General features: G+C 43.2%; 1 protein-coding gene across 1 annotated transcript; it reads right to left on the bottom strand.

The window, feature by feature from the left end:
• Nucleotides 1–17,474: 17,474 nt before the first annotated feature.
• Nucleotides 17,475–27,453, bottom strand: TMEM130 (transmembrane protein 130). The gene is made up of 8 exons (XM_030958359.1): nt 27,305–27,453; nt 24,560–24,850; nt 22,658–22,826; nt 22,079–22,248; nt 21,320–21,404; nt 19,484–19,686; nt 18,391–18,503; nt 17,475–17,651 (listed from the first exon to the last, which is right to left on the bottom strand). Exons 1-8 carry the CDS (start codon nt 27,375–27,377, stop codon nt 17,475–17,477), a joined length of 1,281 nt encoding a protein of 426 aa, XP_030814219.1. The 5' UTR covers nt 27,378–27,453.
• Nucleotides 27,454–27,900: the final 447 nt, after the last annotated feature.

Below are 27,900 nucleotides of genomic sequence, written 5' to 3'. Positions count from 1 at the left end.
TTTCCCAAATGACCTTGAAAAATTGCTAAATTTTCACTTTTCAGAGGGAGAGTAATTACTGGGCAAGTTGTGGAGTTTGGGAGGTGTTTTTCCAGAAGTCTTTTATGACCTTGGGCAAAGCACTTTAGGCAGAAACGTAGTGAAGTATTAAAGCATTTCAGTCCTATTGAGGACTTATCTCTGGTTCATTTCAGTGGGATTTAGGGTTCCAACTTAAGTACCTAAGTATTTTCATGATCCATAAAAATCTTAAAGTTTCTCTGTGGGGAAAAAATGGAATAATAAAATATCTTGTCTCATAGGGGTGTTTTGAGAAGAAATTAAAGATTTTGAAAAATCAAAAAAATTTGAGGCTATGTAGGTGGGATAGAGAGAATGATCGTGTATTCCCTGAAAGAAATCCTGGAATACATCCTTGGCATGAGTGTTGTACAAGTGTTTCCATGCTGGCAAGAGCACCCGGCCCACAGTGCACAAAGTTAATTCTATAATTTACAGCAAACCTCTGGAAAAACATTTCTTTCACTTAAAAAACCTAAAAAACTCTGCCTGTGGCGTGGCATCTGGAACATGCTTAGCAAGCAGCAGGAGCTCTTTATAATTCATCAAAAAGGCCACATAGATAATGAGACAAAGTTCCTCACTGTAGCTAAATATTTCTTCCCAATGCTGCTTCAAAACAAAAAGTTCCAGGGTGGTGGGTGTGGGAAAGCCTCTCTCCAGCCCCAGGATCTGGTGTGTCCCAGGCAGGAGCAGTGCCCAGAGCTGGCCTTGTGTCTGGGGGAACCATTTGTTCCCCCACTCCAGGGATGTTCCAGCAAAAAGCACCAAACCATAAAACTCTCCTGCCCAGCTCTGGCACAGAATTTGTGCTGAAGTGCCCAAGCTGAGGCCAAATGAGCTTCAAAAAGCTGTCAGAGCTGTCTTGGGAGCTCTGCTGCTGCCCTCTGCCACCACCATGCTTTCAGCTGGGCTGGGGTGGGAGAATTGTCTGCCTCCAGACAGACCCAGAAAATTATGTTGGGAGAGAGGGCAAGCTGGGTTTGGGCTTGTTTTGTTTCTAGGTGACACTGTGGACAGGGCTGAGCTGAGCCTGCCTGTGGCCCTGGGGAGAGAAAGCATCTGAGGGAAATGATGCTTTCACTTGGCACCGTTTCCAGTGGGAATCAGTTAGGATTTCAAAGATGTTCCCCTGATGTGCTAAAACTTAGCTTAAAAAACCAGAGAGATGAAAGGGCAGCCTCCTCTGGCGTGCACTGAGATGTGACAGGGAGAGTGGCTGCTGCTGTAATGAGCTCCTGGAAGGGGAGACTCACAAGCACTAAGAAGTCAAATGAGCAGGAATGGCTGTGTTCAGGGTGATTGCAGCCGTGCCAGGGCTGCCTGGGCACAGGTGCCTTCAGTCCCTGCTCCTTTGTATGGCTCTGGAATTCCATGGGGTTGGGGGAGCCTCTGAGGTGTCTGGGAAGAGAGAGAGGGAGAATTGCTGTACCCCAGAGGCTTGCTCTGCATTTTGGCCACCTTCCCTCACTGTGTTTGTTCTGTTTTTTTTCTTTGTCTGTAAATGTAAACTGCAGAGACTTTGAAACTCTAACAGAAGAGGAAAGTGAGGCTCCTGTACTCCACTGAAAAGCTGTTAGGTTATTTCCTGGTCTTACAGCTGCCTTTTCCAGTCTGCTGTAGCTGAAGCTGTAATGCAGAGATAGGGAATTTTCCATCATGTTGTGTGAATCTGGGTGGGTTGTGAGGCTCTGTAATTCTGCAAGCTTTTAGAAGCACAGTCTCTTCATGGGGCTCTGTGTCTCTGTTCTCTCACCTGTATTGTGGCAAACTTATAGGTGTAATGTGTGTTTATATCAATGGGTCCATGTGTTCCTTTTTCCTTTTCTCCTGTTTAGTTTCGTGAGTCTGTTAGAAATCAATAAGAAAGACAAGGAAATTGTCCCATCTCTCTGTCTGTGGGATACAATGTCAAATGGAAGATGGCCCCAAAGGAGGAAACAGAACAGTATGGAATGCTTCCACCTGCTCTGCCTTCCCTGTGTAAGCTCTGCACTGGTTGTAAACTAAGAATGGGAGAAGCAACACGGCAGAGATGTGTATGAATGATTTGCTTATAGTTGCAAGCAGAGGTTTCCCTCTCTCCTGTGTCAGTTTGGAGCATGCCTTGTGGCCTCAATAGCACTGACTGAGAGATGTACACTCCTGCCTTGGGGAGGATAAATGGCTCTCAGTGGTTAGGGATGGGACTACCTTCACCTCTGGGGTAAGCAGCCAAGCTAACTCTGCACACAGTGGGGATGGATTGTGGCAATAACCTGTTGAGTCACCACTTTTTATTGTACAATTATTTGTGTTCAGGTCTGATGCCTAAATAATGTGCAATGCTGAAACCTTGCAAAAAAAGGAAATGAATGCAGAGAGCATTGCTATACATGGCAGAATGTCCCTGATGAATAAAATCTATAGCTATTTCCCTTGAGCTGTAGTTAATAACGTTCAAAAAATGATGCCTGGACTCCTCAGGGGCTGACATCTGAGTGCAGTTCAGAGGAGTAGCCTGAAGTTCAGACACTTCTCTGAAGCCTCTCATCCATTTGAATGTCATAGGGTCTTCAAACCTGGGCTGAAAACCCTGTGAGGACACTTCTCAGGAACCCCCTGGAGCACAGAAGTGCAAAGGCATGCAGAACTGATGCCATTTCAAGCCTGAGCACAGAAGTTTGTGGTGTATTGGTAAGAGGCAGAGATTAGGGTGGAGGAGCATCTTAATGACTGGTTTCAAACAATGGGAAATCTCACCTTTGTATAAAGTATGGAGTGTGCAAGGCTTCTTAATAACAAATGAGGGATGGCTTTGCAGCCTGTCCCTGTTTACTCAATGTTCATCTGCCTAATTACCTATTTTGCCTAGTGTAAGGCTGGTTATCATAACCCAGGCCAGTGTCAGCACCCTAACACAAAGAGAAAACACACTCCCATGTTTGAACTGCTGGGATTTCTCTGGGAGCTCAAATAGCACAGGCACATCCTTCAGCACACAGAGCCCCAGGGCCCAGTGCTTTTACATGGACTGAGAAACAGGCAGGGCCCTCCTGCAGCAACATGCACACCCCTTGGATGTGGCGCACACATGCCTGCAGGACATGACCTGGTCACACACAGATCTAGGCTGTGGCTTTCCACAAGGCAGCACCCTTAGGAGGCATGGCAGGTTTCCATAACAGATCCACTTTCAGTAGGAATCTTCTATTCTGAAGAGAATTCCATTCTTTTTTTTTTTGTGTGTGAGAGTGAGTGAGCAAGCAAGCCACACAGAACCTAGCAGCTCTGGATTTCTGGATTGCATTCCTCAGCACAAGAGCTGGCAGGCTGTCAAGGATAGGCTTTAAGTATGCACATATATTTTTGCAAATTGGACACTAAATGTCTTAGCAGAAACCTGGTACAAATGGGAGATGTTTCCAATCAAAATTCAACATGCTGCTGATCCAGCTCATTGCTGTATCTTGCCCTTGGTGAGTAAACACATTGAAGTACCTGGCTTACATGAGAGGACACATAAAGGAATTGGGTGGTTGGGACCATTACTTGTTGACTCACGTGCCTCTCAAGCTGCCACAGTTCCTGCACCAGCCCTGCAGCACACTGTTCAAAATACCAGCTTTGTCCCCTTTCCCATCTCTGGTTTACCTCCAGTCTCCTGTCGTTGGAGTCCTTTGACATCAGTGTGAGTTCTGAAGAATCTTTGTCTGAAACATCATTTAGACTATTTAGAAATTGTGTGACTACAATTGTGTGATTATGTGTCAGATCCGTGAATGTTGTCTGGGGCTTTGAAATAAAATACACATGAAGGAGCGAGGAGGAAGTGTATGAAAATCCTTGACTTGGGTTTAAACAATGATGACTAAGGATTGTCTATGCAGGAGTTTCCTGTGCAGTGAGGTAGGTTTAGAAGTTAAATGCTTTACTTAGCTGCCACTTCCATCTGTAGTGTCTGGATCTATCCCTCCCACAGGTTTCTGAGGTAGGAGCATAGCTGAGTTTTCCAGGGACAAGAGAGTGGCACCTGAGGTGCTGTTAATGGAGACCTTGCACAGAGTGTACACAAAACTGGAAATTCATATTCCTGGGTATTGCTGAAAAATCTGTGTTCTTTAGAACATTGGAACAGACTGGGAGAGTTCATCTGCAGTGCTTATGGGGCAGTCAGAAGCACGTGGAAGATGCCCCTTGTCATATAATCCACATATATGTTCACTGTACGTCTCTAGAGCTTTGCATTCTAAGAGCATCTTTGCTGCTTGCCCCGAGTTACTGGCAGATCTGTAGTGCCTGAGATTGTATGGCTAGCATGGTACTCTGACAAACATTTTTAATAACTTGTTATAAAAGTTCAAAAAGGACAAAGAATTGCAAAGATTCATTCAAAATAAGTGAAATTCTGCACTTGTGGGTTGTTTATTTCATAAAAGCCATCTTGATAAGCAGGAAAGTAGGACAACTTTCCAAAGCAGAAGTAGGGTTGTTTCTGGCAGGACCCCTCCTGCTTCGTTGGCTTTCAGAACTGCCCACGGCCTTACCTGCTCTCTGGGCTTCTGAAATTGTCCATGCACTATTGACACAATTTTGCGATACACGATAAAAATGCTTTATTGTGTGCACTTTCTTCTCAATCCACTAAAACAAAGCCCCTTTTTTGTTTTGTTTTCTTGTCAGATGGTCTATGTGACATTCATCTTCCAGGCTGTGACATTAACTGCTATATTCAGGTATTAGAGAGAGGAGGATAATGTCAACAGCAGCTACCAGTACTTCAGCTTTCAGAATGGTTTGAGGGTTCTCAGGTGAACTGAATTCAAGGTGTTGGAATTTGGGGACACTTGTTTTCCTCCCTCCCCTCATGGTGTCTCTAACTCTTGCAGAGCACCAGAGCTCATCCTCCTTGAATCCATGGAGGGAAGGTGAGGAGTTGTTTCAGTGCACCTTCCTGGATTCTTGATGCACTCCTTGAAGGCTCTTTGATTGCAGTGTTATTTCCTCTCAGAGCTGATGTGATTCTCTCTGTGCCACAATAAAACTTAACAATCTTTCTTCCCTTTCAAGAGAAAGGAAGCAATTTTAAAAAATATATTGCCACATATATCCCCAGCATTTCTAGGCTAAAAAATATATCACATTTAAACTGTTGTGGCTTTGGCTCTGCAGGCTTTCCCACATCTGAACAATGCAGTGTCATGCTCCAAAACTTCATGACTTGTAAGATTCAGTGCTGGGTTGGTAACTTATATGTAGTATTTTTTGAAATGTTGCAGTGTTGTATATTATTGGAAAGAGAAAATACTTATTTGTCCTCTGATACTGAGCACTGATTGGTAGCATGTCATATCTGAATTACAAATATTTTAAATTGTGGCACTCACTAGCAAATAAAAAGTATATTAGATTATCTTAGAATGCTTTTATGGCTCCATGTGAGTAAGTCGACAGATGGTACAAAGGCACTTGGTTATAATGTTAAAGGAATGTAAAAAATTGTCTTGTTTAAAATAAGAAAGTAAAATTCTCAGAAAATTCTACAACACTTTCACGAGTGTGCTATGTGCTGCATAGATAAAGGAGTGAATGTGAATCCTTAATGCCATGCCTGCCTTAGAAACTCAAGTAAAATCTCATGAAAGTAGTAATGTCCCACATGTGCACTGAGAAAACATTTGCATTCCATGGCTCTGTATCTGTCTTGAAGATCAATGTGCATATGCAGGTACAGGCTGTGTTCAGAGAGTACATGAGTTAGGGAAACATATCCAGCCGCTGTGAAATCAGGCAAAATTTGAAGCACAAATTAGGTGGAAATTTTCCAGATTTGTATTTAAAACCAGCATACTCAAGAGCTTTGGAACTAAACAAGCCCCATCTGTTTTAAAAATTATACAGCACTATGAAACAGCCACAGTATACATCAAAATTTGGGTTGTTGTGTAAGAAACAGCAATTTCTAGGGTAGAAAGAAGTTTTCCAAAAAATGATTTTGTGTGTCTCTTCTAGACGTAGTTGATTAAATGCACTCATTGCCTTAAACAGTTGTGAACTATTTCCAAGTCTGACTCTGATGGAAGTGTTCCCTCACACCTTATGGATGAGCTGTATTAGCTGGTAGGTGCTGCTCAGCTTAGGAGAGGGTTCTCTGTGGCACCAGCCAAGCCGTTGTTGGTGCTGAATGGGAATTTCCAGTGGAATGTGTATTTTCCACTGTCTGTGATTCCTGGGACACATTTGTGGACACAAGGAGGAGAAGGTGGTCAGGAGCAGTGAGCACAGATTGAAGAAGCAGGCCTGCCTGACCTGATTGCCTTCAGTGATGAACCAACAGCATTTGTGGGTGGGTGAGGAACCTCCCTGTCATTTACCTTGACTTCAGCAAGGCTTTCATCAGTCTCCTAGACAGTCTGGGTAGCATGGGACATTACATTCTGGATGGACAGAGAGCTCAACAGATGGACAGAGAACTCAAAGAACCAGATAACTTAGCTTGCTGATCCCAGGCACACCCATAGGCATATACCAATTGTGGCAGTCTGGTATCTGTCCTGGGGCCTGTCCTTTTTGTGACCTTTACCAGTGACCTGGAGGAGGGGATGGAGCATGCTTTTGTCAAGTTTTCAGGTGACACCAGTTTCCAGGTACTATCTGTCTGTAGCTTGAGGGCAGACCAGCCATTCAGAGGGACCTTGATATGCTGAAAGGGCAGCAAGAGCCATATGAAATTCAATAAGGATCAATACAAACTCTTCATGTGGGCATAGAAAGCCCTGTAATGGTAAAGGCTCCAAAAGGCAGAGCCAGACTCTTCAGTGAAATTGGTGGAAGGATCAGAGACAGCAGGCATAAACTGTACAAGGGAGATTCACACTGAGTGTAAGGAAAACTGTTTTCCCTGGGATGACGCTCAAGCAGTAGAGCAGGCTGCTAGCAGGGCTGTGAAGTTTCCATTCTTGGAACCTTTCAGGACCCGACTGGACGAAGCCCTGAGCCACCTGGTCTGACCTCAGGCTGGCACTGCTTTGAGCAGCAGGTTGCACATGGAGATTTCCTGGGCTGCCCTCCAACCTGAATTACCCTCTGTGATCCTCTAAGAGCTGAACATTTGGGATTAAATATTTTTTAGGCTTTTTAGCTGATGTTAACCAGACCTGACCATAGGGGAGTCAGATCTTCATATATTAACCTGGGATTTGGTATTTCCAGTCTCCCAAAGAGTCTGGGACATACAGGAGATGCAGTTCTGTAAAATGACAAACCTGCTGTACATTTATTGACTGAGTCTATCAGGCCTGCTCAGCTCTGTTTTCTTTCAAGTATCTCTGCTGGCTCAAACACTAGAATGTGTTACTGTAATAAACAGGTGGCCACTCATCTGGGGTTTTCAGGGGAGGCATCTGTATGTTCATTTTATCCAGGAGACACTATTGCCTGAATTACTGATAGTAGATTTGCTGCTCTAACAAGAGAGGGAAGAAAACAGAAAAGTTGACTCAAAGCTCTTGTAAACAATTAGTAGTGAGTAGACCAGGGTGTGAGCTGAGAGCACATCAGCTAACGCCCTGAATTCCTCTGTGTGAAGCAGCTGACTTCACTGACAAGGTGCAGCAAGGCCCTGGACAGATGGCCCTCTGCAGGTTCAGCAGAGCACACAGAAGATGCTACAGATGCAGGTGTTCCTCAGTGCTGCTGTGCCCGAGGCTGCTGCCCCTTCCTCTTTGCTGGCAGAAAGGGTTTGCCCAAGCAGGTACACCTTTGGTCAGGCAACATCAGCAGATGTGGCACAAAGTGGCCGTGTGGTGGGTGTGAGCTGCTCCCAGGGAACTGCTGATGTGACAGGGAATGCTCCCATGGGCTGCTCAGGGTGGCAAAGCCAGGGCAGGGGCAGGTGCCAGCAGCACCTCACATGGAGGAGCATCTACCTGAAAAAGGAGAGGAGCAGATGAGCTATGAGTTCACACCCCTCTCTCTGTGCATTGGCTTTGTCACTTCCAGAGGGCGATTAGATTTTGTGTCACTGCCAGTGAACAATGGCACCCACCCACGTTTTCTGAAATGTTGTATACAAGCCTTGATTATCATTGTCTTCCTCATTGACTCTCAAGAGTATGAATGTTTTACAGAAGCACAGATGTTACCCAGAAAATTCCAAAGTTGTAGAATTGCCTCATAATGCTTTTAGCTTCACTTGATATTTCCCTGAAGGATGCAATGCCTTCTTACATCTCTTTCTGGACAGAAAGTCCCTTTTCAATGTCCTTATACTGCAGCACTTTGTTTCTTCTTTTTCTTCTTCTTTTTTTCTTTAAATTTCTTTAAAGCTTGCTTTGGGAGTTGTTTCACCTTACATGACAGTCAGTCCCAAGGAATTATTTCTCTTTTACGTAATGTGCTCTGTCTGTGTTCTGTCTGTGGTGTGAAAACCAGCAGAATGCTGGCTGTTAATAACAATATCATGTAACATATATGTTAATGACATATATCCACTGCTTTCCTATTGCCCCAATCACCCTCCCCAAAGTCGTTGGCAATTCATCATCTTGTAGTAACTCCTAATGAGCAGCATGCAAGGGGTGAATTCCTGATGGTTTAGTGTGGCTGTTGAGTGTCCTCATTGTCCCTTCTGTCCTGAAGGGTTCTGTACTCTAAGGACAGTTTCAGTTCACCTGTCACCCAACTGTGAGCACATCTGCATGGGCATGGCAAGTATTGAACAGGCTCCATTCAATCAAAAATAGGCTCTAAGGGCCTATAGGATCTCTTGGTGATTATTTGTGGCAGAAGTTTTCCTGTCCTGCAGTGACATGGGAGAACAGCTCCTTAAATCACAGCACTGTCAGCAGCTGCAAACATCTGTGGATGTGGGATCTGTAATTTCTCCTCTCAGACCCTGACACTGCTGCTTAATCTCTTCTATTTGTGACTACACTTTTGTTTTTATTTTATTTTTTTATAGGAGTCACATAAAATCCACTGCAGGAAGAAATCACTGCACATTTCTCATTTGAATGGCAGTAGATACTGCAGGAATACATCTATATGCCTGGGTATGTGTATCTATACACACATACACACACATATATATATGTAAATAAAACCACAGGGAGCTCTAATGCAAACATTACCACATACTGTGAAGCTAAATGGAGGCAACAGATATAGAGGCATGGGAAGGAGGTGTTGAGTTTTCAGGTGGTACAATAATGAAAAGTTGTTGTGCCTTGTTGTCCTGGTGGTGACACCCATGAGAGCCCAACACATGCCTCAAGGACAACACACCCAGCAAGGTGCAATCGCTCCCTATTAAAGTGCTCATTGTTTTGGAACCAAGGACTTCCTTTACTGATCAAAGAGCTGCCTTTGATTAATCAGTTTTGAAATGAATGAATTTCTAAGTTCTTATTTTTCGCTTTTCTTAGGGGAAATATTTCAAAAGCCTTTTGATCTTTGGTGATAGGCATTTAGCAAAAGACAGGTACGCTTTTACAAAAAGAACCTGGGAAGTCTTGTTGTAAAGGGTAACGTGTATCAGAAAACATTCAGAACATGTTCAGCAGGTCTATTGGCTTCAGCAGACCCCTGCACACTCACAGAGTTGCTCTTATGCTCATTCTTTAACAGGATCAACGGTTTTAAAAGGTAAAATCAGGCTGCTGGTCTGTGGAAAAAAAAAGGGGCAATATCTACTGCAAAGGTCAGAAAATATTAATGTGGCATCTAACACTAACAGAGTATAGGCAGCACAAATCTCTACAAATAGGCATCCTGCTGGTAACCAATTGAAATGTAGGAGGTAGTTAATGTCTTTCAATTGTGTCATTTGATCCCCAGGGAGACATTTAATGGATGGTATTTTCCTACTGAGTCCTGTCTTTTCTTTCTGTACTTCATTAGTAATAGTTCAGGGTCCTCATGTTAATAAAAAATGTATGCACTGCTTACCTGATTTTTCCCATTTCACACAGTGTATTAGGAAAATTGATGTTTTTCTTACAGAATTAAATAGAATACTTTACCTTTAATTACACGGTGTCTTCCTGTCTGCAAGCAGGTTTTCCCCACTACTTATTAACAAGCCAAAGAGAAGGAAAGAACAGAAAAGATAACAGTACCTGAATAAAATAATGGTTATTTGCAAATCAGCTTGCTGTGAAAGTTTCCCCCCTCCCCATCCAAGCTGTGTGGTCTGGATTGATCTGGATTGTTCAGAATGCAGGGCCTATCTGAGGTATCTCTGGGAAATGGATGCCTCACTTCTGCTGTGGAGGTGGACCTGTGATATGAAATGCTCATTTACTGAGTATGAATAATTTTATCCCTAAGTGGAATCTTGCAGTTGTTTGACAGGGTAGAGCACTGATATCCTACTGCCATTAAATGGGAAAAAAAAATCACTCAAAGAACTCAAAATTCCACAAGTAGAGCTGCCTGGAATAATTTCAGATTCAAAACTTGAGCTGTTTCCCTCCAAGTGTTTCCCTGCTGGCTCAGGTAGACTATACTGACCCATCTCCCTTCCCCAGAGGGTGGCATTCATTTTCTGATACTGTCTTGGGTGGCTGCTGTCATGTTTTCACAATGTTTAAACTCAAATTTACTTTCTGGTTATCTTTATGAACTCCCCAATAAGCAGATAATTTAGTAAGACAAACATCTTACTTTAATGGTCTGACTAAATACAAAAAACCAGTCTAACGTGCAAATAGAGAGCCTCCCAGGAGCTGTTCTGTGTTGATGGGGCTCAGTTCAGAAGTGCAGCTCAATCCCTGTTTGTGGCTGCAGTGTTCCCGCATGGGGCACTTATCTGGGATGGCAGAGAACAGGCAATGCTGTCTGTCATAAACCATAAACTGTGACCCACGAAAATACTCTGGATTCATTGCAAGTGAATTCATTGGGGACGGGAAAAACCTGACAGTGGCTAAAAAGTGATTTTTTTGCGTTAGGCATGAGCTCTGCAGAGCAGGAGCTCACTGCACATGTACAGTGTGGTCCTGAGCACTGGCTCTTGTGCTGCTCACCTTTCCATGGGGCACTTTCCACCACCGCAGGGAGCTGCCCCTCCTGTGTTTGCACTGACACACGTGCTTGAGTGCTCTGCTGGAGCAGAATCAAGCGACCAGTTTCAATATTGACTTGTTTTTGTAAAGTTGAGCATGTTGTGTTTTGTTACATAGCTTGCGGTGGCGAGAGAAATCCATTAAACTTGAAGTTATTTAGTATGGGAAGACTGCAATTTATCGAGATTGCCTGAATGGAAGTAAGGGCATTGCTATTTAATTAGCAAGTGCATTTGGATTTTTAGATTATTTTTTCTTTTTGATTTTATTCAAAATATTGTAAGTGCTTTGCATATAATGAAAGAAGAATAGATTAAGGACAGGCGACTGAAAAGACATTAAAAACCTATGGCATAATATTAATTTTTTTTGCTATTAAGTGCGTGCTTTTGATCAGATAAGAGAACTTTTATTGCTGTGGTCTACTCTCATTTTGTATCTTAATTATGCCTGAAAAGATTAGTTAAATGACAAAGTCCTAATTTATATTACCGCAAAGGACCAATCTTACAGAGTTATTAAACTAGAACATGCCTGTTTGTTCCTCCTTCTGCTTCCCTGCTTCTGAGACCTTCCACTGAAGTCATGGGCACCTTCAGGTGATTTCCATAAATGTTGACACTCCAGCTGTGTTTTATTCTGTGGGCTGCTTTCATTGTTTTCTTTAATTTAAGTCATTGTAGATTGAAACTCCACTAACATCGCTACTTCTCCAAATAAAAAATGATGGACAAAAGGAAATGGCCTCAAGTTGCACCAAAAAAGGTTTTAATTGGATATTAGGAAAATTTCTTCACCAAAAGGTTGTCAAGCCCTGGAACAGGAAGGCAGTGGAGTCCCCATCCCCGAGGGCTTTAAAGGATGTGTGACTGTGGCACCCGGGGATGCGCTTCATCGGTGCCCTTGGAGGTGCTGGGGGAATGGTTGGACTTGATCTTGTTTCCAACATCAGAGGTTCTAGAATTCACAGCTGCTCTCCTCCATGAGAGTTAAGCTGCTGCTGCTCACAGGATGGACCTTGTCCCTCCTTTCCTAATCGTGCAGCGTGTCCCACTGAGGGATGGTGGGATGGGGCACTCAAGTGCACTGAATTCTTTCTGAGGAGTGCGCAGCATACTCAGTCCATCCATCCCATCCAAACATCCATCCATCGCCTCCCAGTGAGAGACACAAGCGCAGGACAGGACAGCATTTTGACACAGCGGTGACCCCGACCTTCGAGGCGATGATGACCCCGAGTATGGCCTCAGGGCTGCACGGGGCGGCACCGCACCCTCGCCGCTGTTTTTCGGGACGGCGGCCGCCCCTCAGCCCGTCCCGTATCCCGCCCCGTGTCACGTCCCGTCCCGTGTGTCGTGTCGTGTCATCATGTCCCGTCCCCTGTCCCGTCCCGTGTGGCGGCCATGGCGCTGAGGCGGCTGAGGGCGATCCCCGCGCGGCGGGCGCCCCCTGCCGGCCGGCGCATGCGCCGCGGGGCCCGGCCTGGGCCCGGAGCTGCCCTCGCTCCGCCGCCGCAGCGAACTCCCGAGCCCGCCGGGGAAATAAAATCTAACAGAGCTTTTTGAAACCCTCCGGGGTAGATAAACCCTCTGACACCTTTTAGTGCCAGCGAGGAAGGTGTTGCTTTGTTCTTGCTCGAGAGGGGTGTGTGTGTGTGTGGCCGACAAAATTTTACAGCCTCCACACAAGGTGCCGATACAAAACTTCTTCACCTGTTTGTATATTTTTAGCAAATAAAGAGATTAATGTTCGCTGATTCCAATCACGCAGTTCTTTAATTAGCATTCTGTCCTCTCTTGGTTATGGATTTCTCACTGTTCCTGCTAATTCATATTTTTAGTATTTTTAGTTTCTTTTTCCTCCAGCAAGGATTTTTCAACACAAATATACTGAGTCTTTGTTAACTTCTTCTTTACCTTCTGGTTCCTGAAAAACATTTTTGTAGTCCATAAATTCTTCACTTCTTGTATCCAATTTCAGCAATACATCACTCTCTCCCAGGCCTTGCTCACTGAAGCATATCAAAGTTAGCTTACCAAAACTTTAATTTTCTGTAATTTTCTCAAGCTGTATTCCCCCAATACCAGCTCATGCTAAATTTTGGCTAAAAGTGATTTAACACATTGCTTGTAATTAATATACTGGTTATGATTAAATAAAACAAATTAATTAAATTAATTAAAGCCATGAATTAAAAATTAGAAAAGTTATATAATTTCCAACAGAAGAACAAGGATTTGGCAGATGGCTGTAATCTTTTTAATCTTGAATTTTATGCAGGTATTTGGAGCTGCCTGTGCTCGAGCAAGCTCCATATCTCTGCATGGCTCCCTTCTGCCTCCTGTGAGCAGTGATAATATCACTTCTCTGCCTCCCAAGACTGCTGTGAGTAAATGCATTAGAAAATTATTTGGCTGGGCTGGTTTTTTCTCTAGTGCTCTAGTATGATTTGCTCCTGTAGCTGGGACAGTTGTACAACTGCAGTATTTTATAAAACACCAGACAGAGGCAGGGGATTCTGCACCCCTCAGGTGAGACCCCACCTGCAGAGCTGCCCCCAGCACAGCACAGGAAGGACCTGGAGCTGTTGGATGAGTCCAGAGAAGATCACCACGGTGATCAGAGGAATGGAGCAACTGAGCTGTGAGGGTAGGCTGAGAGAATTGGGATTGTTCAGCCTGGAAAAGGGAAGGCTTTGGGCTGACCTGATTCCCTACCTGAAGGGAGATGACAAGAAAGGTAGAGAGAGTACTTTTTACAAGAACGTGTAGTGACAGGACAAGGCAGAATGGCTTCAAACTGACAGAGAGGAGGTTTAATTTAGACACCAGAAAAGAATTGTTTACACTGAGGGTGTTGAGGCCCTGACACAGGCCCAGAGTTGTGGATGCCCCATCCCTGGAAATGCTCAAGGTGAGGTTGGATGGGACTTGTAGCAACCTGGTCTAGTGCAACCATGGCAGAGGTGTGGAACAAAATGATCTTTAAGGTCCTTTCTAACCCAGGCTGTTCTATGATTTCATGATTTCATGATCTGCTGTGACTGCTCTCCTCGTACACACTGCTGTAGGAATTACACATGCTGGTGATGAGTATACCCAGCTCTGAAAGAAGTTTCTGAAACTTCTGTGTTCCTCACTTTTGTGGCTGCAATTTAAAAATCCACATTTATAGTGCATGGTGTGCTGTCAAAGCTGAGATCTGCAGGATCTGAGCAGTTTTGTGACAGCTGCAGGATGGTATTTCAGTTTCCACGGAAACTGGCACAAAAATCAAGGTGAAGTGTTGGCTGATTATCTAATAATAAAGCTGAACATTTAAATATGAAGTTCTTCACCTTCCTTTTGCTGAGAAAACTTCTGTTCCTACAGCACCCAGCAAATGCTATAGAGGCCTTGTGTCTTCAAACTGTGCTCACAGCTTGGGCTGTGTAATCTCGTTTCCAGAGAGGAAAGACAAAATTCAGCCTTGACCCATTCAGCCACAGAGCCTTATGCTCTGCTTTTAAGATAAAAGGCTGATTTGTCCTCACAATTACTGCACAAACCAACACCATTGTTTATATGACAAATTACAGAATAACAGAAGTTCTTTTGCTTTGCTGTGTGTTTTTCTACTGTGCGTTTCCAGAACCTTTCTGTGCTCAAATGCATTTCTTTGTAAAAAGTTCTCATTGCATACATTTTTTATCTGCCCACACTCTTGCTCATCACCTGAATTTAATGGCTCTTTGGCTTTGCACTCACTGGACTCTTGTTTTGAGTCAGTGAGTTTGATCCTTGTGCTGAACATTCCTTTTTCAGGTCATTGATTTCTAAGGTTAACAAAATGAATCCTCCTTCTGATCCTTGCTACATCCCGCTAATCTCATTGCTATATCCTGAACTGCTCAATTACCTTTTGTCTTCAATTTCAGATGAATTTATCAAACCCACAGATCAGCCTTTTGTGCAGGAAGCAGTTTCATATTGGATTCAAGAACATATTCGTGTGAATATTTCTCATACTTATATTTCAATTTGCTAAGGCTGTTTAAATTTTCTTGGTTAATTTGCTTCTTGACATACCCTTTTAAGTGTACTTTCTCCACTGCTTATTTTTTGCCAGGTATGTCTTTCTTTCTAACCTCTATTCTTTTCTGCTCTTGAAGAAGTGTCTTCCAGTATTTGATAGTGTTGACTTTCTACTTTGCAGCACTTTATCTTTTCTACCCTCCTGAATAATTTTATTCATTTGCCATCCTTTCTTCACTCTAGGCAGAGAGTAAGAGCCAATGATCTTCTGAAGGACATTTGCTCTGTTTTACTCAATAGGAAATTGGGGATTTTCTTAGGCCTGTCTTTTTTATCTCAAACTCCATGTCCCACTGTTTTGATGGGGATTGATGCCTACTTTGCCAGGTTTGGCATGATCACAGGTATCTTGGCTTGGACATATGGAGGAGAACACAAATGCAAAAACCCAAAGGAGCAAAGTTCATGGCCTAATTCCCCATGACCCTTTGGATCACCTGGATATTAATTCAAAAGGGAGCCAAGCATAAGTCTTATTCCTTTCAAATGACCTGTTTCAAACCCAAAGGATTCCAGTTTCATGTATCTATAACTGAGTCCCTTCTCACAGATATTGTCTTTGCTAGCAGTACAATATGGAGAAGAAAGGGCTTTTTACTCATCCATTAATGTGTCAGTGGGTTGTCTTTGAGCGTGTTACAACAGCAAGGGCCACATGTCTTTCACAAATGTAATAAAAGAAGCCCAAACTAAATTCTGGCTGCAGAAACCCCTGTGCAGCCTCAGGACTCTGTCACTCTGAGCTGCATTTTGCATATCAGAAATCTCTTCTTTCCACTGCCCAAGGACCATGTAGCCATTTACAGACTACACTGACATCCCAGAACAAGTCACTGCCTTTGGCAGTGGCTCAGAGGGCTGGGATCTCAGGAATAAACAATTAATCTGAAGCTCTCAGGCACAGTAGCTTCTTTGCTAAAGAGAGGTACATTCTTAGCAGTAACTGAATATGGCTGAAGATAAGAGTTTGATACCAGAGCACTGAGAATACAAAGAACACCACTCTCAATCAAGCTTGCTTAGAAATACCATTTCTCAGGAAGAAAAGCTGAAAGAAGTTCTGCTTTGGAAGGGACCTTTTGACAAAAACTTGGGTTTATAGGATTTGTTATCTTACATGATCCTATTTTATTTTAAATGTATCAAGTTAATTAAGGGTCATGTAATTTCTTTTACAGAAGAACTGAAGCTCTGGGCTTCTCTGAGGAAGCACAGAATTTGAACATGTGAGATGAGTACCCCAGAAACCTCATGGTAATTCCCTCACATTCAGACAATTATCTTCTAATCATTTGAGATACTATGAAAAACTTTAAGCCCACAATACCCATATGCTTTAAACAGAGGTGAGGAGGGTGTGTCACATTTAAAAAAAGAAGTGGACACAAAGGCACTTCTGTTTAAAAGCCTCCAGGGTACTCTGAAATGTCAGTGGTAAAGCCTGGCTGAGCAGGGAGCTGATAGTAGATGATAGTCTGCAGCAGGCATGCAGTTTATACAGCCTTGAACATTGATTAGGAATTTCAATTAAATATGTTTTTCCTGAACAGCTTTGAGCTACTAGTTGTTGCATTTTTTTGGAAGAGGATCTTTGATGGTTAATTGGGGAGCAATATGAGATATAAAAGAAGTATGAGTAGCCTGAAAAAAAAAGCAGCTACTTGTACAGATTTGAGTGGTATTCTATTTTAGAAAGTGGTGGACATGTTTATGCAGGACCAAAATACTGCTAGCAGGTGAGTATGTCACTACCACTGCAGTCTGACAGAAGTCCATTAGCTTAAAAAGGGGTCTTTTAAGACAGGAAAAAGGACAACATAATTAGGTAGTCTGGAAAACACCTCCTCTGTTTTCATGGACACATCAGTTCCTTGATAGAAGAAATACACATTCAACAATATTTTGGGTGATTTCCATTTCCAGTAATGTTGTTGTACATAGGAAAGGAGGTATGTTTGTCTTAGGCATTTTCTTCTTTGGAACATAGAACAGAAGGAACGGAGAAATTACAAGAGGTAGTGAATTTAGCAAACCTGCACATAAAACAATCTTTCATAAGAATAAAATGCTGCATTTACAGCTGTAAATGTACACACCCGTATAAGTTAAAAATACAAAGCTACTTTTACTGTGTTTCTTGTTCTTTTAAAGTTCAGAAAATGAAGTACTTGAGTGCTGGACTTAAAGTGGTGAACCTCATTGCATTGGCAAAACCAAACCATTCATGCAGCACCAGGCTTTTGGCTTAGCCTAAGTGAGAAAGTTAGACAGTGCAACCAAAGTGCAATTGTGTTCTTCACAGTGTGTACATTTTGACTGGCTTGTAAAGTGAATGTAGCAGTTCATGACTCTCCCAGGCAGCTTCTTTTGATGGTTGAAGAAAACATGATCTGCAACATACTGGGCCACAGCCTGACTTGGAATGATTAGACCGGTGTTCATCAGACAGTGGAGAAAAGTCAAAGTCGGCTACCTGGGAAAGGAACATCAAAAAGATAATTTTTAGTTCAGTTCCCACTGGCTCAAGTCCAGCAAGAGCATATTGGGCTGCAAATGGCACTTGGTCCTCAACCATTTTCACTCAGTCACTAACTTCAAATAGATTTCTGATTTATACCTGCTGTGCACATGGCTTATAGACAGTGTCTCTAGAGGTATATAATTTATATTGTGGCACAGTGTAAAGGGTATTAGGTACTTTCTAAAGTACCATGAAAGCTGCTTTTGATCGAAGAACTCATGCTTATTGCAAACACCTTTTGTAGCAAGTGAAAGTATATTAGAGATGGCATGGAGCTGGAGAGATGAAGGCCACATACGGGGGTAGGTAACAATTTAGGGCTGCTTTAGGTAACATACCCCTCCTTTTTTACTATCCTGTATCCTCTTGCACTGTCTCCTTGCTTTCTTTCATGTAACTACTCTGAGGCAGATCCTCAGGACTGGATACTTCAATGCAAGTATCTGCTTGGGAATATTGAAAATTATTTTTCTGGCAATTTAGAGTTCTCTGCACCAAGCCAGAAGCATGGCTGTTTCTTCATTTACTTACACTGCTTGGATTTTTTTTGTGGAACAGATCACAATTACCAGGGAAATTTTCCCTCCCATTCTGTTTGTCTGGGGATTAAAGAACCTTTCATATCAGATACCTTTCATGGCTGAAAGCTACCTCATTACTATCCCAGCTCAAAGTAAGAGTAACTGAATACCTCCACGAGGTCTTTTTGTTGTGTGTGACTTCGAAAAGTTGTGTACAGCACCAGTACCAGCATCACTGAAACCAGAGCAGTGCAGAGCAGGACAAAGAAAGCTGGGTGGATTCCTAGGAAAAAGCACAAGGACACATTTCTGGAGTGACACAATACCCCAGAAAAAGGCAACAGTGAGAAGGAAACAATGAAGAAATTTTAGGAGTATTTTTAGAAAAAAGAAGGAATGTGTGTAAGAAGGAATAAACTTTTCAGCCCCCATCACTCCAGGTTTTTCTGAAATCTCAGGAGTGGGAGAGGGGTTTGTAAGAGTCTTTCCCTCTTTTGCACTTCTCCATCCAGTTACATATGTTAGCCCCTGACTCCCCAGGGTGTTTGTGGTACCCCAAGAGGGTTCCAAGAGGATGGGAAGCACTCTCACCTCCACAGCAGCCAGGAGCCTCCAGCACAGAGGGTTCAGCCCTGCATGCTCACCAGTGCCTGCTGCAGTGAGCTGCCCTGTCTGTACACAGCTGGCTCACAGTGCCATGGTGTGACCACTCTGTGTCACAGCCTGGCTGTGCCGCATCCTCTTCACCTGGCCACCTAACCCCTCTGCCAGGTGGTTTAGGGACCCAAAAGGGCCATGTGTGACCACACATGGGGGAGCCAGCTGGGGTCACTGGCAGGAGGGACAGAGACTTGTAATGAAATGGAAGCCTAGAAAAAGCTACCCTCAAAATTCCATAATTAAACTAAGCAATAAGAATTGAGAGTGCTTAATTAAGATAGTGTTACAGACACGTTTTCCTAATTATCCTCTCTAACTGCAAAAGCTGGACTATTTAAACTGAAAAATATTTCATTTAAGTAATACAGCCTTCCCAGTGTACTTAGTAGCTTCAAGACACTCTTGGGACTGAGGGTTCAGCAGAACACAAGAAGCTCAGAGCAATTACAGCAGGCACATTATAAATTCTCATTTCCCTTTTTATTCCTCTCCTTTTAGGGATCTACACCACATTCCTGAAACCTCATCTGAAGGCTGGTCATTCCACGCTTGTCCCTAACCTGTTTGGGACTCTCCGTGCTGCTCAGACTCCCTGTCCCTCACCTGCTGGCCGCACTTTGATCCCGTGGTATGTCTGCAGCATTGTCACGCCGTTCTCCACCCTGACACTGAGGCAATATTGCCCCGCGTCCCTGAAGGTGTGGCTGAGGTTGTAGCAGGAGCCACTGATCTCCACCAGATGGCATTTGTCACCTTCAAGTGGAATGCACTCGGATTTTATAAGCCAGCATAATGCTAGTGGTGGGCTGAAACGACAAGAGCAAAGAGGCAAAATAAAAAAAAGGTGAAAACTCTGCAAAAAGATTCAGCAAAGAGCTTGGTTAAAATAGCAGAATAATTTTGAAACTAATGAAGTTAATTTAAATACAAATAAAGAAATAATCAATTGCACTGTTTGGTTTATAGCATATGCCAAAAGAAAAAGTTCTTTGTGATGCTTCTATAAAAGCAGGCCTTTCAGCTGAGAGCTGAATACCTGCAAGGGTCATCAGTAGGCCACTGTGTGTAGAAAACTCCATAGTCCTTCTTCAATAAAGATAAAAGGAATCTTTTTTCCTGCACTTCCAAGGGAAGGTAGTTTTTTCTTTCTCCTTCTCACACAGAGATCACTGTCTGTACCACTGAAGCACACCCAAGACTGTTTTAATTAAAACATCCTGCACATGAAACTGGAAAGAAGATGAGCTCTGAACAAAGGACTAATAGCTGGAAAATGTAAGTAAATTTCAAGGATCACAGCATTCCCTTACAATAACAAAAGGGTTTTTATTTGCTCTCAAGCAATGCAGTGCAATTTATGGCCATGTGGCTTCTCACCACATATAATTGAAGCCTTTTATTTACCTTTCCAGATCCCTGTTTCAACTGATTCTGCTTGAACTCACCTTATGCACTATAGACTTTGATTCTGACAACAGAGAGAGATTTTCTTTACCCTATTTTATTAGTTTTTTGTTTCTTATCTTGTTACAACATTCTTTGCTAAAAAAAGCATCAGGTTGATGTGTTTAGCTAATTTTCTAGCTTTGTTTTTGATAACCCATCTCTTTGTTACTGCATCTCTATCTTAAACTTCTCTTGCATCAGCACCAGTCCTGTGACTAGGAGGTCACCAAGTCTGCTCTTAGTGATCTCAGGTTTGGCTGTCACAGTTTTTGGCTGTTCACCTTTACTGGGATGCAATCTCCAGTTCCCGTTCCTGCCAATATGCCTTTTACTTTCTGACTGCAAACTGTGCTGCTTTGTCTGTTGGGACTGTTTGGTAAATGACTCTGCTTGGGTGCTGTTCACTCCAAAACTTAATGTGCTCTAATGCTGCAACTTGAGAGAGCTTGTGCTAGGATTGAGGTGATCACAACTCTCCTAGTTTTCTATGATCCTTACTGCATGGGGCTTCTGTGTCTTATTCATCTTGTGGCAATCTGAACTTTGTCAGAATCACTCCCCAAACCCATTAATCCCCTATGATTTGCTGCTATGCAACAGGACTTGGAATATATTTCAATTTAATAACAGGGAAATTGGTGAAGGAGTAAAGTTCAGAAAGAAGTTTTCAGATGTATTTTCCCCCACTATTTCTCTGGCTACTTGTCTTTTAACATCCCCATTGCAAAGACTAAAAAAAAGTAGCATCTGCTTTACATAGGAGGATTCCACTTTTCTGTAAAGATGCAGGGTCTTTCAGGCTCTTAGAGCTCATGGCATTTCAAGTCAGGAAAATGCAATATTCAACAGTATTTTTGGGGGAAAGGAGGTGGTTTTGGTTTTGTTTTTTAATAATTGTTCTGTGGGGTTCAACTGACTATTTCTAGGAAACACTGGGGAAAAACACTTAAAGAGACAATTTTAAGGAGGAAAGAAGTTGTGTTTGCTACTTACGTGCCATTGATATGAAGAGATAAATTCAAGTTTTCCATTACATGAGTCTCTCTGGAGCCCACGATGTCAATACTTTTAACAGCATCTGAGAAGAAATGAAAAGCCAAGGATGTCACACTCCACATGTAAACTTGAGTCTCACTGGGTTCCCAGTGAAGGTTTATTTCCACAGACTTGCAGATTGGAGCTTCATCAGTCACACAAATAATACTATTTCTCTCACACCCCAAAAGGAAACCTACCACTAGAGATGTTGTAAATTTCCTGCCTTTTTGTCTGATTCCTTTTTTTTTTTAATTTATATAATCACCTTTATTGATTCTTTACATTTTAAATTCTGTGTTTCTTTACTTCTGAGGCTGATCAAATCAATGAGACTTTCCTAATGCTTGATTTAACTGATTTATTGTTTAGGGATAGCTGGTGTAAATTAAACAAACAAATCCACCATAAGTTACCATAAATACTTTGTTGTTTGAACTGTATGTAAGACTTTTACAAAAGACAGTAAAATTATCCGTAGATTAAAAAGAAACTGAAGATTTTATCTGTTTCCACCAATTTTTCTGCCCTAGAAGAGCAAGCAGTCAATTCCGCAGTGGAAACACTTCACCAAATCATGTTGACCAGTCCTTGCACATAAAACAATGTTGAAGTTGTGTTACCATGTCAAAGCTAGATTGTATCTGTATATGCTAGATTGTATCTGTACATACACAGCTTGTTCTGCATTGGAGGTGCAAAATGTTTCATAATTACCCAAGAGCTCCAGAGCTGTGGTAAAATCACCAGTTTTCTGCATCGTTTCTCTTTCGTGAATGATGCTCCCAATCTGCTCCCATTCAGCCACGACCTTCAGGTGCACCGTGCGGTTCCCCAGGGAGGAGCAGTTGCAGTAGACAAAGGGTTCCTTGGTAATCTGGTAAATTCTGCATGCAACAGGAAAAGATTTAGAATCAAAATTGCCTTTTACCAAGTGCTTGCATATTTCTGGTTTAAAAAGGGACAAGTTCTAATATATTTTCTTTACAGACAACGTTCCAGTGGCTGTGATTCTAATTCTACTTTATGTGCATATAAACAAGGATTTATGCCTGTGGTATTACCTATAGAACTACAAGATCCAGAGTAAATCTCTGCATTTTTAATTAAAGAAACTAAAGATAATGCTAAAAGAATTCACAAAATTGAATAGGAATAGTCAGTAAATTATGAAAACAACATTTATAGCAGGCAGACTATTACCTAACTGATTTTATTGGGATTTTTCTCTAGATGAACATCTGAATCAGAGCCATCTTGAATACTCATTAAAGCAAACCAAGTAACCACACCTACCCGTCTCCAAAATCCCAGCTGTAGACAAATGATGCTGAGTTGAAGTAATGACTTGGGTCATGAAGAGAGAAAGAAATCCGAGTCATTGTGTCTGTGGAGGAACTAGAACCATGTGTGGTAACTCTGCTGTCTTCTATCTGGGCTATGGCGAGGTTCCCTGTGATAAATTCTGCAGAATAAAAAGGGGAAAGAAGAATGACAACATGTGTGACAGAAGAATGACAGCATGCTTTCACAGCATGCTCTGTGTATCAAAACATTCTTTCAGATGTACTCTGTAAGTCTTACTGTGTCCAAGTCCAAGTGGTTAAATGTATTTTACATTTATTACTCAGAGTTGTCATGTGTGTGAATGAGGCAGTGAAATGAAAATATTTATTGAGGGTTATACAATGGGTTATGATAAAACATCCAATAGAACTAAGAGAAATAATCCTAGACCGACTGAGCTCAATATAAACTTTTACTATTTATTTTAAAATAACTGGTATTAATATCAAGCATCTTGATTCAGAGTCAGGCCAGTACACATACTCATCATGTCTGGGATGGTGGTTTTTGTTTGTTTTGTGAGGTTTTTTAATGTAGGTTTTTTCCCCCCTTAGTTTTAGCTATTTCTACAAAAATTAAGATTTGACTATCGTGAATAACAGATGTGCTATATATTGTGAATGCAGAAAGGGGGGAATGTTTTTATCTATTAGAGGTTCTTTGTTGGACAATGAGTGGCAAGGACTGATCTAAAAAAATCCTCCCTAGCCTACAAACAAAGAGATATGATGAGACACCACCTCAAAATTAATGGGCTATTGATTACCAGTAACAGACTCTTATCCTGTTAACAATTCATTAAATCTGGTTAACAGGCTTTTTGGTGATGCACAAATAATAATTGCAATTACTGTTGGAATGGGGCTGTCAATCCCTGTATCAGAGATTTGGTTAACCACAGCACACCAGTAGTTAATTTGTAAATAAAAAAGCATATTTATAGTTATAGTTATTTATAGCATATTATAGTTACTATAACTTTATAGTTATGAATATTCCCAAAAAACTGAAGTTGCACTTAGCAACATTTAGAAAGGCAGCCATGATTTCAGATCCAATTTCAATACACTTGGACAGAGCTTTAAGTGAAAATGTAATGCTCTGCTGTCCCGATGGCCTAAGATTTGCTGTGTCATGCAACAGGGAAAAGCAGCAGATTGGCACTGCTGATGGTCATCCTAACTTTAGGCCTAGAAATGCTGGAAGGCAGTAGAAGAAGCATTGTTCTAGGAGTTTGGACATTTCTGACCCATGCTGATGTGTGAACTGCAGCTGCTGAAGCATCTGATTTCCAGTTCAGTTTCTCTAAGTGACAGAGGTAGGAAAACATGGGCAGCACCACACTTTCCTGTGTACTACAGGACACGAAAGAACACAAGCTCACACTGCTGTTCTCAAGGTGAAGAAAAAAAGAAGTTTATTTTCTAACTCTAACATTTATAGTTTTCCAAGAGAGACAGTAGATTGGAGGGTGACAGTGCCACCTCTCCAATAACACTAAACAGACTAACAGTCCATCAACTTTCTCTTCCTCCATAAAAAAATGCAAAACAATGAATTATTTACAAAAAGTGTGTGAGAAAGTTCGTTACAAGAATGTCAACATCAGAAAGCTTAAAAAAATCTTAAAAAACCAGGGTGACACTTTTCTCCTGGGTGTAGAGAGACTAGAGCGTGGCTGTAATGGTACTGATGGCACCATGCCCCCCATCCCACCTTCAGCCCAGGGCTACAAATCAAATCTGTTGTCAGAAGCCATATTTACACTGGCTTTCTCTCTGATGCTGCAAGGGCATATATCCTGAGCTCCTGGAGAGGTACAGGCTATAAAGCCATTTTTACCCATTTTACCTGTAATCTGGAGCACGGTGACGTTTCTTGCAATCGGCCGACACAACCAACAGTTTATGTGAGTCACCCAGACAGACACAGGGAAAGTGCCAGGGAATTCACCAGTCACATTAATTATGGAATTAAACTGCTGCTCGGATTTCTCTATCAGAATCAGAGGAGCATAGACCCAGTTAAAGTGATACCAGTTTGATGTGACATTTTCGTTCTTCATTCTTAGCCTGGCCTGAACAGTAGCTTGAGCTCCCGTTGTGATGGGACCATTGTTGGTTATTTCCAGGCTATACAACTCTGTGGAAAACAGAAGAAAATGAGTAAACCAAACCTTCTTGTATGGCATTCTAAATTTCATTTATTTATTTATACATTTGAACTAGTCAGCTCTAGTTATATAACTCACAATGACACTTATCCCAGCAAAGAATTTACCACCATAATTTTTTACTGTTTAAATATCTGGAACAGAAACTGTTGCATGTGTATATGAGTTCAAATAAATAGCAGTAAACAATATGTCAGACTGGGTTCTAGAAATGTTCATAGTAGGAGACAGCTTCAGTCTAGAACATCACAAAAGCTTTGATGAGGTTTTACACCCAGAGCTGGGTGCTGGCTATAGGTTCATTGTCACTAATGATCTAACATGATCACTGGACTTCCAGCTACTGGAAGAGGCTCAGCTCTAATCTCTGTCCTAAAGATGTAAACTTTCAAACTCAGGTGAGATTTCATTCACTAGATTCTTTGCCAGCTCTGTCGAAAAGTTTATCTAACTTTCCTCATAAGTAAACATAAAAAACCTCAGTAAAAGCATTTTCTGTGCTATGGTCCACCTTAAATTTCCTTTTCCAGGGAAAGACCAGAAGTCCTACGGCAAATAAAAGATGTACCATGCTGTAGTGGCAGATCAGTTGCTGTCCAGAGGGACCTGGACAAGCTGAAAAAGTGGGCCCATGGGAACCTCATGGGGCTGAACCAGGCTGAGTGCAAGGTGCGGCAACTGGATCGGGGTAACCCCTGGTATTCAGTACAGGCTGGGGGATGAAGGGATAGAGAAGGACTTGAGGGTACTGGTGGATGAAAATGTGGACTTGAGCCAACAATGTGCACCCACGAAAGATAGGAGCTGCATAAAAATCAGCCGGCAGGTTTCACAATGAGGGTGGTGAAACACTGGCACGGGTTGCCCAGTATAAATATTCAAGGTCAGACTGGACTGGGCTCTGAGCTACCTGATCTAGCTGAAGATGTCTCTGCTCATAGCAGGGGGTTAAACTTGATGAACTTTAAAGATCCCTTCCAACCCAAACTGCTATGATTCTATGAGACATGAAGGCATAAGAGGTGCAGGACCTGTGATTCTGAGCCAGCTCTGCTGCTCTGAATGACTCACCATTGTCTTCTCTGCCATTTTTACCCAAATTACTTACTTCAGATCTTGCAACTACTGGAATGGACAGTGTTGAGTTTTGTGGAAAGCATACATTAGATTTTTCCCCAAAAAATAGCAGTGCAGAAGCATTAAAGAATGTGCATGTGTTAAACAACAAAATCAACCCTCAAGCCCCAAAACAAAAGGAAATGCAAAATAGCTGTGAATTGGGACAGAGCTGGTAGCAGGGTCTGGTTTCTTGCCTCCAACATGGAGCATGTTCCCTTCCCTATATCAGAGCTCTGCCTGGTTCTCTCTCATCAGCAGTGCTGGGCAGAGCAGCAGAGCTGGGGGGCTCTAAGGCAGGGGCCTTTCCTTATCCTCTCTTTCTGCAGCCACCAGACTGCTACCAGGGACCTGAATCTCCGACCTTTAGAAACTGCATTTCTCACTCATCCATGGCCTCTAATATGATGGGAGCACTGGGGCTAGCTAACTCCTGTGCTGGCTTTTCTGCACCCATCAGCTTGGGATGAAATGAAAGAGATGGTATTTGTGCCTGCATTTTATTTTACAGATCACAGGTGCTGAACGATTCTGGAGGCAGAAGAACAGTGAGAAATGAACTGTAACACTACTGCCTGAGAAAGAACTCCACTGTTCCCATTTCACAGCACAAGAAATGGCCCTGAGTTCAGTTTTCTGAGTTAAAAGAGAAATGCTTGTGATTTGATGAAATCTGACAGAGGGAGGTTTCATGTCTCTAGAAGATTCAGGCTATGTTCCACTTAGTTTCAGCAGAATTCAGGGAAAAAATAGCAGACTACCTCATGCTTATCTAGCATTTCTCCTTGGAGGTTATCACGGTGCTTTACAAATCAGGGCCATACCATCCCAACAGCTGCAGCAGCTGGAGGTTCAGTGGCTAACTCAAGGTCACCCACGGAGTGACCGGCACAGCAAAACACTCCATGCAATTCAGGGATTTCTCCTGCCTTTCTGACCTTTCTCTGCAGAATGGAGCTCTGTAAATGCCACAGCGAGGGACAGCACCTGCCCAGGTGCCCTGTGACCTGCGGCGCGGGGTCAGCGGGGGAAGCAGAAGTGCAGCTTTTGGGTCAGAAGTGCAAAGCAGAACCCCGGCTTCCCGGAATGCCCCACCTCCACTGCAAGCACCAAGATCGCAGCGCCTGAGAATAAAGTCTGGGGTGGTGGGAGCGTGCCCAGAGCCGCTTCCATCCTTGTCACATCTGTCAGGCTCGGGCAGGGAACCACCCCCACCCGTGATGAGGTCTGAGCCCTCGCCCCCAGCACCCCGCACCCCTCGCCCCTCTCCCCGGCGGCGATGCCAGCGCAGTCCGGCGCTCCCTTACCTGCGGGCGGGGAGCGGCCGTGGCCGAGCTGCAGCAGCAGCAGCAGCAGCAGCGCGCAGAGCAGCCACTGCATGCTGGGGGCCGCGGGGACGGGCTCTGGGCCGGCTCTGGAAGCGGGAGCGGCTCTGGGCCGGCTCTGGAAGCGGGAGCCCCCGCGGCGCTGCGGCTCCCGTGTCCGCGCCCCCGGGCCGCTCCCCCGCGGCAGCGCCCAGCCCGCCTCTCCCGGGGACAGCTCCTGCGGGATCGCCAGCGCCGCCGGGATGCAAAGCCGCCGGCGGTTTAAACAAATAGTCAATAAAAACCACAAATGCCTCCCATCTGCCTAGAGCGTGGGGACATCCCGGGGCGTTCGGGAAGGGGCTTGTGCTGCGCTTTGGTTGCGGCAAGCACATATAAATGAAGTATTCCTGCGGTGGCGCGGGGATGGCTCTGCCGGGGGGGCACTTCGGCTGCTGTTACCGGTCCGGCAGCGCTCCGAACGGCCTGTAACGGGTGCGCTGCTGGAGAGAAGCGACAGCAAAACCGCCGGAATGTGGTTTTCTAGTATTCTTTTTTTGTCGTTTTATTTTGTTTTTTCCTGTTTTGTTTTGTACCTT

This window comes from Camarhynchus parvulus, chromosome 14 (assembly GCF_901933205.1).
Source record: "Camarhynchus parvulus chromosome 14, STF_HiC, whole genome shotgun sequence".
Taxonomy (NCBI): Eukaryota; Metazoa; Chordata; class Aves; order Passeriformes; family Thraupidae; genus Camarhynchus; species Camarhynchus parvulus.
Note: the sequence above shows the minus strand (reverse complement) of the source record. Positions and strands in the feature narration are given on the sequence as shown.

What these genes read in the sequence shown, in the direction of transcription:
- TMEM130 (XM_030958359.1), bottom strand. Translation starts at nt 27,377, where the DNA reads ATGCAGTGGCTGCTCTGCGCGCTGCTGCTGCTGCTGCTGCTGCAGCTC. An exon ending in TCTCTTCATATCAATGGCAC is followed by an intron (nt 19,687 to 21,319) that starts GTAAGTAGCAAA and finishes TTGTCGTTTCAG; the next exon opens with CCCACCACTAGCATTATGCT. An exon ending in AACAAAAAGACCTCGTGGAG is followed by an intron (nt 17,652 to 18,390) that starts GTATTCAGTTAC and finishes TTCCTTTCCCAG; the next exon opens with GTAGCCGACTTTGACTTTTC.